This window comes from Ischnura elegans, assembly GCF_921293095.1.
Source record: "Ischnura elegans chromosome 13 unlocalized genomic scaffold, ioIscEleg1.1 SUPER_13_unloc_2, whole genome shotgun sequence".
Lineage (NCBI taxonomy): Eukaryota > Metazoa > Arthropoda > Insecta > Odonata > Coenagrionidae > Ischnura > Ischnura elegans.
In genome coordinates, this window is record NW_025791658.1 from 3,451,096 (window position 1) to 3,467,461 (window position 16,366).

General features: G+C 37.5%; 1 protein-coding gene across 1 annotated transcript in view; it reads left to right on the forward strand.

The window, feature by feature from the left end:
- Positions 1-526: 526 nt before the first annotated feature.
- Positions 527-16,366, forward strand: part of LOC124172716 (zinc finger protein 567-like) — a 31,730-nt gene continuing 15,890 nt past the window's right edge. The window contains exons 1-2 of the mRNA XM_046552185.1: positions 527-1,061; positions 13,935-14,078. Coding sequence (XP_046408141.1) covers positions 900-1,061; positions 13,935-14,078 — 306 coding nt within the window. The 5' untranslated portion in view covers positions 527-899. The remainder of the gene's footprint in view (positions 1,062-13,934; positions 14,079-16,366) is intronic.

Sequence of the window (16,366 nt, forward strand, 5' to 3'; positions counted from 1 at the left end):
AAATTCACTGTTTAGACCTAGAAATCGATATTTTTTCGTGAAATTCTAGCAATGAGTTACACTTTTATTAAAATGCCTTTGAGATGGCACACATGCGTTGACGCAGCAGTTAATCCACCAATGGAAATATTTTCAGAATTAAAATATTAAAGTCATATTTGGACTGCATATTTTAACGACCTTGATCAGGTATTTAGTACCTGCGTATCATTGAAAGAATATCTAATGGTTTTCAACGGTGAGGAATACTGACAATGATGAAAGGACTGATGCTCTTTAAAACCAAGTTCAAAAAGTGGTTCCCAAACACGAAAATTTTAATTTCATATTTCAATTGTTTTATCTCTAGCGCGCTAGCGCAGTGAGCCTTGTAAACACGGATATTCTCGCGAATGTGGGCTCGTCTTTGAGGAAGTAAACATTGATTAACAACGATTACGTTGTTATGCGAAAATTAATAAAAGTTAATTATAACACTCCTATACTTTAAGTTACACTGGAGGTCAATTAATTCCCGCCATTGCCACCTGACTTAACGAGCTAGAGTGCGAGTTGCGGAACAAAAATAAAAGAGAATGTCTGTAAACAAAGTGTCACAGACTGACAACTGTATTTTGTATGAATATGTAGGTTACACGCCAATCGTAGTGATTCTCTTACCTCCCCGCTTGAATTTTGTTGAAATGAATGTCTTTTCCTTATTTTAACTTTATGTGAGCCTCAGTCTAACAATGGAAAAGAGTTTGTTAATGCCACTATTTCATGGGAAACTATTTCCATGAATGCATGTATCTTGCGACTGAACTTTCTTCCTGCCATTAATAATTGAACTTCAAGTGAAGCGTTGAACCAAGTGGATCCTACGTTTTGAGTCCCATTTTGTTGCCAGTGACTGAATCATGGAAAGAATTACATTAGAATTCAGCGAAGTTAAAATAGATAAATTTTCTACCTGTAGACTTTGTATGAAGAGAGGCGAATATTATTTAAGCATTTTTGTTTCTACTGAAGCAAGCAGTGTATCTATTGGAAAGACCATTGAGGATTTACTTAATTTAGAGGTAAGATCTAATCAGCTGTTGTTTCCTTAACGCTGAACTATATGTCTGTTAACTCTCCACTGTGTGAAAAATAGTTCGCAGCTTGGCCATTAGAAAAAAACCACATTTATGAAATATGCATGAAACTTGTACACAATCCAATAGCACATATTTCAGCACATATTTTTTCTTGTTACCGACTAACCAACATTTCAAAACCTATTCCCAATCAACAGATAATACCGTCGCAGTCTTAATATCACTACTACATACTCAATTTACCCTGAATAAATAACCGAATAAGTGAACTGAAGGGTTGAGAGAACACGGTATCAAATCCTAACAATGAATGTAAATTATTGTGTACCGATAGTTAGGTATACTATGGTGTCTGTAATATTTTTTCTATTTTTCTTTGATAAATGCATGCTAAATTTATTTCCTTTTAATTCTATCCACGGGTAATATAGGGCATTTACATTTTTTTTGTTATGTAACATAATTCTTGTGTTAAGTACAAATTTTACAGGGAAAAGTATGATATATATCATACTTTTACTGTATATTAATCATAAATTAAGTAAGTAATTGCAAGTTCACAAAATTATTTATTAAATATATAATGGAATCTAGGGCATACCTAGGATGAAAACTAGATAAAGTATGTTTAAGGTAAATGGTTCAAAAGGGGGGGCTAGCCATGGTTGTTCAAGTTGCAGTTAAGATTTAACCATGGAAAAGGTATGAAATCAACATGAAAAGGAAACAGTAACAGCTCTTTATTAGTTATTAAAGATATTTGCTTGAAAAAATATTATCTTCCTTAAAAACATTTGCGATTTTCGTTTCTTGAGGGTGGGGGGGGGGGGCTGCCCCCTCCTGCCCCTCGCTGGGTACGCCCATGAATGGAACTGGGAACATAACCGAACCGTAACAAAAAATAACCGACATGTCCATGATAATTGTACTTCTCCCCATCAATGATTTAACCAGATGGTTGGTTAGGATATAGATGAGAGTAGAGCTCTCCACGAATAAAGCTACAGCTAGGTGAATTACAGGGCAGGGCAGTTCTTTTCCCTGGGCCATCTAGCGCTCTGCAGATTTTGTTTGCTTCACGCAGGATTTGAACCTGGGACCTCTCAATTAGCAGCCAAGCACTCCACCCTCCAGGCCACAGCACTTCCGAATGTGCGGAGTATTCCATATCTAATCAATTTACCATGTAAATTCTCTGATTAAAAATATCTTTATGAAGAAAACACTCAATAATATTATAATGGGGTGGTTTCCTATAATTTTTTTAATGCCTAAATCGAAATATTATTACTCCTGGAGTACGTATTTCACGCATTTAGATTTTTAAATCACGATATCTATTTTTTGCGATTAAACGAAAAGTGAAAATTTTCAAGCGCGCGAAAACGCGATGGCTAAGTATGAATGCCGGGTAAACTCCATGTGACGTCGTTCTGGTTCCCGCTGCAGCAAGTGAGGTGACCTTGAGGTGAGGCTTTGAGCGCTGATACAACGCAGGATGCTAGCAGGTAGCAAGAGCACCCTGCTAGCTGCTAGCACTTGGCTTAAATAAGGATTATTAATACCATATCAACGAAGAAAACTTTCCGACCTTAGCCAGTTTTAATAAGTGATTATTAAGACATGTTTCCCTGAGCTCTGTGCCTCATGTATGCATTGGTAATCTCAGACGATGTAAAACTCTTCGTGACTACTCGTATAGAAACTAGGTCCCTGTGATGTCACATGGAGTGGCATCGCATGGGCACCGATCTGGCCTTTTTCAAATGAGGATAAAATTGACCATTGCCATTCGTCTAAACTGGTATTTCTACAACCAAATAATTTGTATATTATGAATACACTAATGATGGGTAACGAATCACAATCAATGCCTTTCGTTTTCTTTGATGAAGGAAACCACCCTATTATTACAACTGTAAGCATGAGGGTAAATTTAGTTGTGAACTATGAAAATATCTGGGATATTCAGGTTATAAATGTCAATTTTTCAGTGGCATATGAAATGCTGTAGGTGATAATAGCAAATATTAATTTAAAGCTAGAATTAAAGAAAAGCTAGAAAATATTTAGCTATATTTTGAATAATATAAAAATAAAAAATCATATCCTCTACGGAAGTTAGGCATGAACAATGACAGCAGCGGAGAAAGCAAGGATAGAGGCCTTCGAAATATGGTGCTACAGAAGAATGATGAAAATCAAGTGGATCGACCGAGTTAGTAATGAGGAAGTCCTAAGAAGAGTAGGAGAGAAGAGAAGCCTCGAGAAAAGATGCAGTTTGATTATTCTCATGAAAACCATATAAAGAATAAGACCATTAAACCGTATAAGCTTGTGTAAGAGGCGCACACGTGTAAGAGGCGCACCCCTATTTTGAGGATCGAAGCTATAAAGAAAAAAAAATTTTTTTATCCTATCGTGCGGTGTTGCACACGTATGCCTGGAATTTCGACAGTTATCGAAATGTCCTCTTTCAGTACTATTTGAAAGAGGAAATTTTGATAACTGCGGCGGTAATAGCGGCATAAGAGGGAGTAGAAAGAGTTCCGATCCTCTCTTTGCATACGCCATCGCTCTACGTTGCTTGTCCTACTCACGAACAATTTTATTTAAAAGCTCTCGCAGGAGTATTGCAATAGAATTGCAGCCGTGGAAATTTTTAAGGCAAAACACGACAGGCAAATGGCATGAGCTTTCCCAAGAGATTGAACAACAATCGGGGCAATCTCAGCGCCGTAGGATAATAACCACGTCGTAGATTTAAGGCCCCTTGCACACGCACCGATTTTGGACGGCCGGTAAAATATTGGCCGTCCACATTCCAATAGTGAACAATGAGCGAGCATTGGAGCTTGCACACGCACCGACCACACGCCGGCACCGGCAAAATGCCGGTTAGCTGCCGGCTATTGTCACTGTGGATCGCAGATGCCGGCTCAAAAACTTCGCAACGTATCGTTTGACCGGTAAAAATCCGGCGTGTGTGCAAGCATCGCTTCGCCGGTAAAATATCGGCCAATATTTTACCGGCCGTCCAAAATCGGTGTGTGTGCAAGGGGCCTAACGGAACTACACTCGGCTCTCCATCAGCTAATGCCTCTGCCGTTTTTTTCCTGTCCGAGACTCCACAGGAAAATATCAAGTTACAGGGGAACAATGGAAACGTGTTTCATCCCTACCCCATTCCACCAACTGACCTTTTTCGGTCTACCAGGTTCAATTCCCCGAGTTTCTGGAGGTCAAATGCTACGTGAGTCACCTTCTGAGCTCGAAGATATCCCGATATCTTTCAGCAATTGTATGACACGCACGAGGTTCTAAAAAGAATTAGACCTAACGCGACGTATATCTTACAGCATTTAAGTTTTTTGAGCTCTAATTGATTGACACAAAGATTTATAGCTAAAATAAGGCTACTAATATTCAACATAGTCCAAACAGCACAATTTCGGAAGAAACAAGCGTAGCATAAGCGCATTCAAACAAGACGAGACGGACTGGAAACTCAGGCAACGCAAACTGCGTATATCACATTGCTGCGCCTTCGCCCCTTCGCTTTAAAGGCAACGACGTCACATGCAAGATCGGACGTGTTCTTCCCTTGCTCCTTCGCTCGTAGCTTTAAATACGGAGGGGAGGGAGCCCTCTTCCCCTCGACCTCTCCTTCAGCACTCTTCACTTATAAGCATTTCCGATTTCTTCTATCAACCATTAAGTCCAACAATGAGCACACTCGTTCGATTTTTTTCAACCGCAGGTTTTGACACCAATATTACTATATGCAGTATAAATGCCGCGGGATGCCCACTCGTGGCAATAAATTTAGCGCGCGCTCCGGAGCGAATCACCCCGCGCGATCTTTTCAATGTTCACCTCTGGGGTACCGACTTGACGGCGCGATGCTTGCAAGAAATTCAAACAGGAGCATTTTAAAAATACGTCACTAAGGGAGAAACTCCCCTGCCTGCCGCTTGATTTTGACCCAAGGTTTCAGATGACTTACTCACGCTGAAAACCCCTCAGTTCCCCTTGAACTTGCAACCGGTGAAGGGGAGGGGAGGAAGATAAGAAGTTTGTGTAAGAGGCGCACCCCCATTTTCGGCTGCAATATCTGGGAAAAAAGGTGCGCCTCTTACACGCGCTTATACGGTACTCTCTGTACTCTAAACAGAGAAGGTTTTGAGAAAGATTGAAGTAAATATTAAAGCTCCATATTATTACATTATTTTATATATTTATGCCATACTATACGGTGAAAACCTTATTAAGAAGACGGCACAACCTTATAGGCCACATCTTGAGACATGATGACCTGATGAAGACAGTCGTCATGGGATAAGTAGAAGGCAAGAACGGACAAGGAAGACCTCGAATTAAATATATGGAACAGGTAAAGAAGGGTGTGAAAGAGAGGAAATACGCAGGTGTGAAAAGATTAGCTGATAGGAGAATTGAATGGAGAGCTGCGTCAAACCAATCCTAGGATTGTTGACCAGTGGTAATGATTAAAAATAATGTAGGCTGTATTTCCGGGTTTCACCGCGTCGTCGTTGCGTTGGGGACAACAGTTTCTCCTGCATTCCAGCAAGCGTCTTCAGGTCAAAGTGATTAAAAATATCATTTTACCTCACATTAGTTAGAAATAGTGGAATATTTCCCCCCCATCAATACCTCCCAATTCCAGACCCGGATCCCAATAGTATGTGGCATTCACCAATCAAACCACCAACCTCCTAATTCCACATTACCTACTTCCCCCTCCTCCCCCACCTTGCAGTTTACAATGAACTTAGGCTTGTTTGGAGATGGCAGTATAACTTGAAAATGAGGTGGAACATGTCAAAACCGGTTGCAGAATTTAACCCTTACAAGAGGGTAGAGTTCTTGCCTTAACATGACTGCTTTACTGAGCCCAAAGAAACTCTTCCGTCCCCTCCATATGGAGCATTTTTGCAGGACATTCGTTCGGAAGGGTGTCGTGGATAATCACACACTCTCAGCACCAACCTTTTTCAACCCTTCCTACTGGGGACTCCGCAATATCTTGGAATCTGAGGGTAGTTGACCTCCCTCCTTTAGGGCTTTATAACCCTACCAGCGGCATTGGTTTCCAGTCAATCATGCTCTGTTTATATTAATTAGCTACATGGACAACTGTTGCTCGAACGTAAATTGCAGACTTTCAATTGAATTCCTTGTTTTATTGTGAGAATTGTCAAATTTTGAACGAAGCTCTACCATCATTAGTAACGCATTTAATGCAGCAACAATTTCCATTTTCTTGTTTATACTGAAATGGAGATAAAAGTTTATATTTATAGTAGATTTCGTTTAAAAATTCAAAACGCTGCACTAAAGGCAAACGATCAAATTCTCAGATTATATTTTTTGAGAAAGGAACAAATATTTAGTATGCCGAAAACTGACTGAATGAACAACTAAATTGCCACGGCCCCTTAACCACAAATCAGATCACGAAAAAGGGGATCAGAAATGATTCGGAGGAAAAATCTGAAAACTCGAAAAAGTCGATTAATTTTCGAGATATATTGACTTGAATTAACATGGGAGCCTTACGGGACTAAAACTTTTTCCCAATTATTGCGTATTTGTAAATGTTTCAGGAAGATGAAATTTCTGTGACGAAAACGAGATTTTTTGGTCAATTTTTTGGCGTGGTTGTAATTACGATGTATTGATGTTTTGTATTTTTTTATCATTTTTTAAAAATTCCCAATGCTTTTCTTATGGGCCTAACTTTGGAATTTATTTGACCAACTTGCAATAATAGTAGGACAAATTCCTTGAAAAGGAAGATACTAGATTTTTTGCTTGATTTTTTGGATATCTTGAAATATTCAGAAGTCGAAAGAATTCTGAGGAATGAACGATTTTCGATTTTCCATCGTCGAGATGAGGAATATTCAGTTTGGGATTTCGGCTTTGAGACTTTGTCATGTGAAAATTTGGATATGAGGATTGAGGGGCAGTATAGGACTTGGGGTCCGGGTACCTGCTCCCGGATTCGAGGGTAGAATAGAATAGAATAGAATTTATTCTCCAAAGACTGTACAAACATGTGTAGGTATAGGATTCGTCATTTACAAATACAGAAAATATTAACCCAATACAAAAAATGAAATATATACGCATAAACACATTTTAATACAAGTACTTTAGTAAACTGTTCAGCAATTTGTAATTGCAAACAAATACGTACCAGGTCAAGATATAATTAATGCAAGTTATGTGTGCTGCATAAATTCGTCGAATGAGTAGAAGATATTTATTTATTAAATATTGATTAAGTGCATATGCACTTGAATGAACTTTTCGATTCACAGTTTTTTATTTCAGTGGGTAACTTGTTAAATAGCATAAGGCCCATATTTTTCGGTCCTAGTGCAGTATGTCTAGTCCTGACATAGGTTTGGTGTAGGTTTGTAGCACTTTGATCTCGTGTTATAACTGTGATAGAAGTCATTTCGGCTATAACTGGAGAGATTCAGTTTAGCACAGGTGATTGCAGCATATATATAGACACAAGGAAGAGGCAGGATGTAAAGTTTTTTAAAAAGAGGGCGACATGGTACATTGAAGGGTGCGTTACACATAAGTCAAACAACTCTTTTTTGTATTTTAAATATAACATTAGCCTTTGGTGAAGAACCCCAGAAAAGAATACTATAGATTACATGGAGGTAAAATTCACCAAAATAGGGTACGACCCTAAGACCCTCTTTTTTTGGTCCCGAAACTAAGACTTCGTGAACCTGCGACCGTCATAAAAGGGGTGAGCAAGGAAACATATGTTTTCGGCATTAGTTCTCCTGCATAGAAAAATACTTACTTACTTACTTCCTTGGCACTACAGCCCGGTATGGGCTTTGGCCTCCCACAAGACGCCTGTCCATTCTCTCCTGTTCTGCACTTTCTCCCACTATCTGACAATCCTCATAGCCTTTATGTCTTCTTCCACATCCTGCATCCATCTTTTCCTCGGTCTTCCTCTTTTTCTCTTTCCATCCATATTTCCATGTAGGATCCTCGTAGGCATCCTTTCTTCACTCATTCTTTTTACATGACCTAGCCAAGCTAGCCGTTGGGTCTTCACAAACCTCACTATGTCTTCGCCTCGGATAATATTTTCTATTTCCTTCTTTGTTCTTATCCTCCAAGTTACCCCATCTGTCACGGGACCATATATCTTTCGCAAAACCTTCCGTTCAAATATCCGCAGAGCTTGCTCGTTTCCAGCGGAGATGCTCCACGTTTCTGCTCCATATGGCACGACCGGTCTGATAAGTGTCTTATAAATCTTGAATTTCATCTCCCTAGATAGAAGAGTTGACTTCAGGAGCTTAATATTAGCTAAGTAAGCCCTATTTCCTGCCATTATCCTCTTGTTGATCTCTTCTGTCATTGAGTTCTTACAGTTTAAATTAGTATTTATTCGGCATAAGTTCTCCTGCATAGAAAAATCTCCAGCAAAAATTGCGGCTTCCGTCTCCAGGGTCAAGAAACTTCCTGCTGCATATTTTCGTCATTAGTAGCCAAGGCCGTAGCCAGGGGGGGATGAAGGGGGATTGATATCCCCCCCGAAATGAAAAAAACTAAATAGATACTTTATGCTCGCTTGGTGCTCACACGACGATATTATACAGTGGCGCAGGGACATCTAGTAGTCCAATGCGACTCAAGTCAATAATTATCCAAGCGAATTTGTAGGTGCAGTGTGTGTAGTTGTAGTGCAGTGCGTGAAATAATAGTGCTGTGAATTAGTAGAGAGGTGAGTGACTTATGAGCCTCCTGAGTGACCGCAGAATTGACATCGACACCGAGGAGTTAATTCATTTGGTCGCAGAAAAAAAAAGCTAGAAGGCTAAATTCAATTTTATAATAATATTTTTATATTTTCCTTTAAGGGTTTATAATAAATATGTATATTTAACCGTATACCCTATTTTATTTATCTTATAAAAATAAATTTATGTTTGTCTACTATTCCATAAACCCCCCCCCTTATACTATACATATATACTAATTTTTTTGACAAATTGACCTATAGTGAAATTATTAATAATGAAATATTTATCCTTGGTGACTTTAATTGCCCCTCATTCATGTCATCTATTGAGACGAAAACGCCATTATGTATTGAGTTGTTGATGTTCATGAACTTATTGGGTCTGAAACAGAAGAACAATGTGGAAAACAGTTACGGAAAATTTCTTGATCTTGTTCTTACTAATGTGGCCGAGAGTAATATTGAGGTGATTCGCTGTACGTTGCCAGTGATTAAAGAAGATCACTATCACCCAGCAGTAACCGCTCATTATGTCTGTGGTATTAAAAAAAAAACAAAAGATGATTTTGCCAATTCATATAACTTTAAAAGAGGTAACTACTTGAAATTATATGAGGAGCTGCGGAGTAAAGATTGGAACGCAATTTCATCTACTAGTGATGTCGATATTGGTTTGGAAATGTTTTACAGTTACCTAAATGAAGCGATTGATATATCTATTCCAAAATGTAAAATATTAAAGTACAAGTATCCTTCGTGGTACAATTACGAGGTAATTAAAAAAATAAAGAAGAAAGATAGACATAGACTACTGTTCAAGAAAACTGGGTCAAGTTATCACAAATCAAAATACAATACTTTGAGAATAGAAGTTAGAGAAGATATTAATAAAGCTCTAAGTGTTCACTTGGAAAATATCAAATATGAAGTTGTCAACGGGAACTATAGTAGTTTTTGGAAATTTGTGAGAAAAAATAAGGCTAGTGGTCATATCCCTGAAGTGCTTACACTAAATGGTTGTGAATTTGCCTCACCAAGAGAAATAGTTAATGCATTTAAAGAATATTTTATGTCTGTTTATGTTACTCAAGTAGATCCCTCTAAGATAAAGTATGCTAATGAAACCCTTGCCCAAAACAATGATAATATAATCATTATTAGTATTAGCATGGATGAAGTGCTTGAAGCAATCCAAAGTTTAGATACCAAAAAATCTATTGGTCCTGACAATATCCCTACGTATATTGTGAAAGGCTGTAAAGAGATCTTAGCTCAACCTTTATGTCAGTTGTTTAATAACTCTTTAAAAAGTGGGGTATTTCCCACAAAATGGAAAACTGCCAAGGTGTGTCCTATTTTTAAAAAGGGAGAACGAAACGACATAAAAAATTATAGGCCTATAAGTATATTGTCTGTTTTTTCAAAAATATTTGAGGGTATTTTATGTAAGCGTATTAACTTTCTATTAAAAAATCGGATAAGTGATACATAACACGGCTTTATAGCTAATAGGTCAGTAACGACCAACCTAGCTATCTTAACTGATTATGTTATGAATTCCATGGATAGCGGTTCTCAGGTGGATGCAGTCTACCTAGACTTTAAAAAAGCCTTTGATACTGTACAACATAACATATTGCTAAGCAAACTGAAAAGTATTGGCATTGCAGGCTCTTTGTTAACTCTTTTGAGTTCATTTCTAAATGAAAGAAAACAATACGTAGTGTATCGAAACGTGGTGTCTGACAAATACTCTGTTGTATCTGGTGTGCCTCAAGGCTCGAACCTGGGTCCACTTCTGTTTTTGATATTTGTTAATGACTTGCCACAATGTATCCATCATTCAAGATGCCTAATGTTTGCAGATGATGTTAAAATATATAGAAAGGTGAACAACTTACAACATTGTCTCCAGATACAGTCAGATTTAAACAGTCTAGTCACCTGGTCTCATGAAAATGGTCTATTTTTTAATGTTGATAAGTGTTTTGTTTTATCTTTTTCACGGAGAAAAAATGTAATCAAATGCAATTACCATATGGAAGAATCCAAATTGAATAGGACTAACGAATGGAAGGATCTAGGGGTCACCTTTGATAGCAAAATGTATTTCACCACACATATATTGAATATTAGCATAACTGCATGTAAACTTTTGGGCTTTATACACCGTATGTCAAAATATTTTGACTCTGAGATGGTACTTAAGACATTGTATTACTCTTATGTAAGAAGTAAGTTGGAATATGGGTCAGTTATTTGGAATCCCTATTTAAAGAAACATATTGTACTGCTAGAGCAAGTTCAAAAGAGATTTTTAAGATTTCTATATTTTGTATTATATCATGTGTATCCGCTTTTCGAGAATTATGTCTGTTATAGTGATTTGTTAAGAGTATTTGGTCTCCATACCCTGCAAAATAGAAGAACCATAAACGACCTGCTATTTCTGCATGATGTCATTAATAAGGGTCAATGTTATGAATTGCTTAAGGAAATAAAAATAATAGTACCAAATGTTAATAGCCGGTTCAAAAGAACATTTTACATATCTAAGGTTAAAACAAATTATTGTTCCAATACGCCAATACGAAGGATCTGTGTACTATATAACAAAACCTTCAATGATTTAGACCTGTATCAAAAGAAAAACTGCTTTTTAAAAGATGTTAAGAATATGTTTCGCGACTGTGATAGTATTTAGTTAATATTTTTACCATTTGTTATCATGATTGTTACTTTTTTTGTGGCTGTGACCAATTTATTTTCTATTTTTTGTAGTTATAATCATGTATTGTTCGCCCTATAATTATGTACATGTTGGGCGAACATTAAACATAATAAATAAATAAATAAATAAATAAATATGACATATTGATGCATAAATAGAATAATTATAACTCGAGTGTTTTGGGCATCAGTTTTTTGAGCCTGCTTCAAATCACAATTTTTAATGACAAATTGGTTCGTATTGGGAGTGTAAAAATTTTAAAATAAGTTTAAGAATACCTAGTTAAGCATTCAAACAAAAATTAAACAAAACAATAACAATGGCGTTGCAACATTTTATGAATTTTTGATTTATTGCGGTCTCCAAGACCGAACGTCACTGGTAGTGTAACAAATATTTCACGTCACTGGTTAAGGGTTAAGAGGAAAGTACAAACCAATTTCCACTGTACTATGAGACGTGGAATAAGGATGGCTTTCGAAACTGTTGTCAGGAATTTGGTGGTCATCTTCACACGCTCTCACATTTAACTGATTCTTTGAGGTGATGTTTCCTAAAATGAGGCTCAAGATCCCTCACCCTTTTCATTACTTTCCCACACATCGTGCACTCCAGTCTATTCGCACCATATTGATTGTGCATGTGGCTCACGAGGTATCCCTTGATCTTGTAAGCTTTCCCGCAGAGGTCATTTTCAGAGGTATTAATAATCCTTATTTAAGGCAAGCGCTACCTGCTAGCATGGTACTCTGCCACCTGCTAGCAGCCTGCATCGCAGCGGCACTCATAGCCTCGCCCCAAGGTCACCTCACATGGCGGGAGCCGGAACCAGAATGACGTCACACGGGATTTTCCCAGCATTCACACTTAACCATCACGTTTTCGAGAGCTTGAAAATTTTCACTTTTCATTTAATCGCGAAAAATAGATATCGTCATTTAAAAATCTAAAAGCGTGAAATGCGCACTCCAGGAGTGATAATCTTTCGATTTAGGCAGTAAAAAAATAATAGGAAGACACCCTATTGCGAGCAAATTTGGAAAACTGGAATTAATAGGAAAAGGGGGTAAGGCATATGTGTTAAACCAATGCATCGTAGCGGCGCTCATAGCCTCGCCCCAAGGTCACCTAAATAATTATAAAATGGCATAGCAATATTCTATGAATTTTTTATTTATTGCGGTCTCCAAGACACGTCACTGGCAGTGTAACAAACATTTCACGTCACTGGTTAAGGGTTAAGAACGTTCCCGCAGCAATATTCTATGAATTTACATGAAGTACATGTCAAACAATCGAACCTAGCTCTGGTATCTAGAGGGCCTGAGCTCATGTGTACAAAAGTGTATAATAACCTACCTGTAAATATTAAAAGTATAGAAAATATTGATGTTTTTAAAAAGAGGGTCTTAGCTTACTTAATAGAGAAGAGTTTTTATAGTATAAAAGAATATCTTCAATCTGAAATGTAGCATTTTCTTATGTGAATTTGTTAATTTTGACGTGCCCTATATACTTGTTTAATGATTTTATCATGACATATTGTATCCTTGGGCAAATAAATATTATTATTATTATTATTATTAATAGGGTGGTTTCCTATTACTTTTTTATTGCCTTAATCGAAAGATTATTACTCCTGGAGTACGTATTTCACGCTTTAAGTTCTTTGAATGACGATATCTATTTTTCGCGATTAAATGAAAAGTGAAAATTTTCAAGCGCGCGAAAACGCGACGCTCAAGTATGAATGCCGGGAAATATCTCCGTACGTCGTATTTCTGGTTCCCCCTCCCGCCCGGTGAGGTGACCTTGAGGCGAGGCTTAGCGCTGATACGTCGCAGGCTGCCAGCGGGTAGCTGAGTACCTTGCTGAATGGTAGCGCTTGGCTTAAAAAAGGTTTATTAATACCTTATCAAACAAAGAAAACTTTCCGACCTTAGCCAGTTTTAGTAGGTGATTATTAAGACACGTTTCCCTGAGCTCTGTGACTCATGCATGCATTGGTAACCTCAAACGATGTATAACTCCTATCCTCTCGTGTAGAAAGTAGGTCCCTGTGACGTCATGTGGAGTGGAATCGCATGGGCGCCAATCTGGCCTTTTTCAAATGAGGATAAGATTTGACCCTTGCCATTCGTCTAAACCTGTATTTCTAAAACCAAATAATTTGTGTATTATGAATACAGTAATGGTGGGTAACGAATCGCAATCAATGCCTTTCGTTTTCTTTGATGAAGGAAACTACCCTATTATCATAAGAATTCCTAACTTGTGGAAGTAAAGGATACTATTTCAATCTCTCAATCTTAAGGTCACTGAGGATGATGGGCTGCCTGGGGCTGCTTGTCACCCATGCGTTGCGAAGCTGACGGAACTGCGCGAGTTCAAGGAGATGTGCGTGAAATCCGCAACTGAGCTGGGGAGGAAGCGCGTCCTGGATGGCGCCACTGTCACGGTTGGTGGATACTATTTTTAGCTCTCTTAAGCCTGTTTATGGGAAAAATGGCGATTAAGCATGATTGAAGTCTTTGTCATCGTTTTTGAATCCCACCAATTTCAATTCATTATTCTTTTGGTTGACTAAGTAAAGCCTCATTCACATTATGATCTTTGTATTTTATATTGTTCATGTTTTCTCTTTCATAGCCCTGGAGGATGATTTTAAATAAATCGAAACGTTTTCTATAACTTGGTTTTTATTGACCTAAACTCCAAGTAATATCATAAAAAGTTATTAAACAAGGTCAAGAAATGAAGAGGAAAAGTAATATTTTCATTATGATATTTGTTACGTTTTTTACCGACTGATGAATCGATATTATATCCACTCCATTCGTATAGACATTGCGATTGATCTTAGCCTTCGATAAGTGATGAATTTTTACAATGGTATTTGTTGCTATTTTTTCCCGACAGATAAATCGATATTATGTCCGTTCAATTCGTATGGACATTGCCTTTGAATAAAGGTTAATTTTCCTTATGACTTTTGTTGTGATATTTTTTCCTGACTGATCAATTGACATTCTTTCCATTCGATTGATCGAAGACATCGATAAGTGGTGAATTTTCATGGTGGCATCTGTCGCGATTTTTCTCCCAATGATCAATCGATATCCTTTCCATTCGATTCTTACATATACAAATTGAGATTGATCAGAGGCTTTGCTAAGGAGTTGATTTTCATGATGGCATTTGTTACGATGCATGTGACATAAATTCCTCCTTCAATTGTTTTAATTAACTAACATAATTAGTTACTCTTCATCACCCACCAACCTCAAAATACGTTGTAAGTAACAATGAAAATATGAAATTTTCATCACGGCATATGTTGCGATTTTTTTCCGACTGAACAATCGAAATTCTTTTCCATTCGATTCTAATACGCATTGTGATTGATCGAAGGCTTCGATAAGCGGTGATTTCCCCATGATGCCTCATTCACATTATGATTTTTCGAGCCATCGTCCTAACGATAGTTGGCCAAAATAGCCGTGCGAATGCATGTCCTGACAATAGTTCAAGTATCCATGAGAATAAAATAAAATTGTGTGGAAATTTACCATTTTATTTTATTCTCACGGATATAAAACGTTTCCACCAGATATCGCTGGACACTGTGAATTATAATGGTTCAAGTAGTTCCGAATGTTGCCACTAGAAATTAGAACCAGGGATACTTTAAAAAAAGTCAGTAAATAGAAGAAATTATTTTCCTGAAGTAGAAAATTGCTCTTAGAATTTGGATTGTATAATGTTGCGTTAACGAAACGCTGGGAATTAATCGGTTCATAAAATATACCTCAGAAAGCCGTAAAAATCACCATTTTGAACTTATTAAATTATCTTAAAATTCTGCAATTAAAATTCTCGCACCTACCACTTATCCTGGTGGGTATACCATACCCCACACACCTATTAGTTGCACCTAAACCCCCCCTGCCTTAATTCCTGGGTGTGCCCCTGGTTCTATACTACTGAATGCAAATTAGTTGGAAGACTTTTTCATGTAAACTGGCATTAATTTGTTGTTGATTTTTTTTCGAGGACACTCATGCCATATTTATGCACTATTTCCAATTTTCAAATAGTTTCTCAAGGATAGAAAAGTCAATTACGTCACGAAAAAGCACTACGTGTTTTTTAAATTGACGCTACGCTACGAATGTTTGTGATTTCAATTACTAATTCATGATCAAGTAACAGTTTTTCAATTTAATGGTAACACCGGCAACGGTGATGAACCCATTCGAAATTTAAACCCGTTTCCAAGGGGTCGAAAAAGTTTATTATGTCACCGCTTAAGTTTATTTAAGCGGTGACGGGGATTAATGGGTTAAATAAAAAGTAAATAATTCTTCATTCATTCCGATTCTAGATTGTTTCGATTAATTTTGTCAAAGTCGATTGACCATTCAATTAATTGGTTACTTATGCCTCATTCACATTATGATTTTCCGAGCCATCGTCCGAACGATAGTTGGCCGAACTAGCAGTGTGAATGCATGTCCTGACGATAGTTGACGTAGTTCCGAACGTTGCCACTTTACGATGGTTAGGCGCTGGGAGACCGGAAAAGGAAGCGACAAGAGAACGACGATTAGCTCGTGAAGCTCTATTTTTTTCATGGATTGGTCCTAGGAAGGAAGATTATGGGCGGAAGAAAAATTATTCATTGAATAGTACACGTTGGACACAATAATATCTGGTCACTGCATACCTCAACAGCTCTGCTAACCG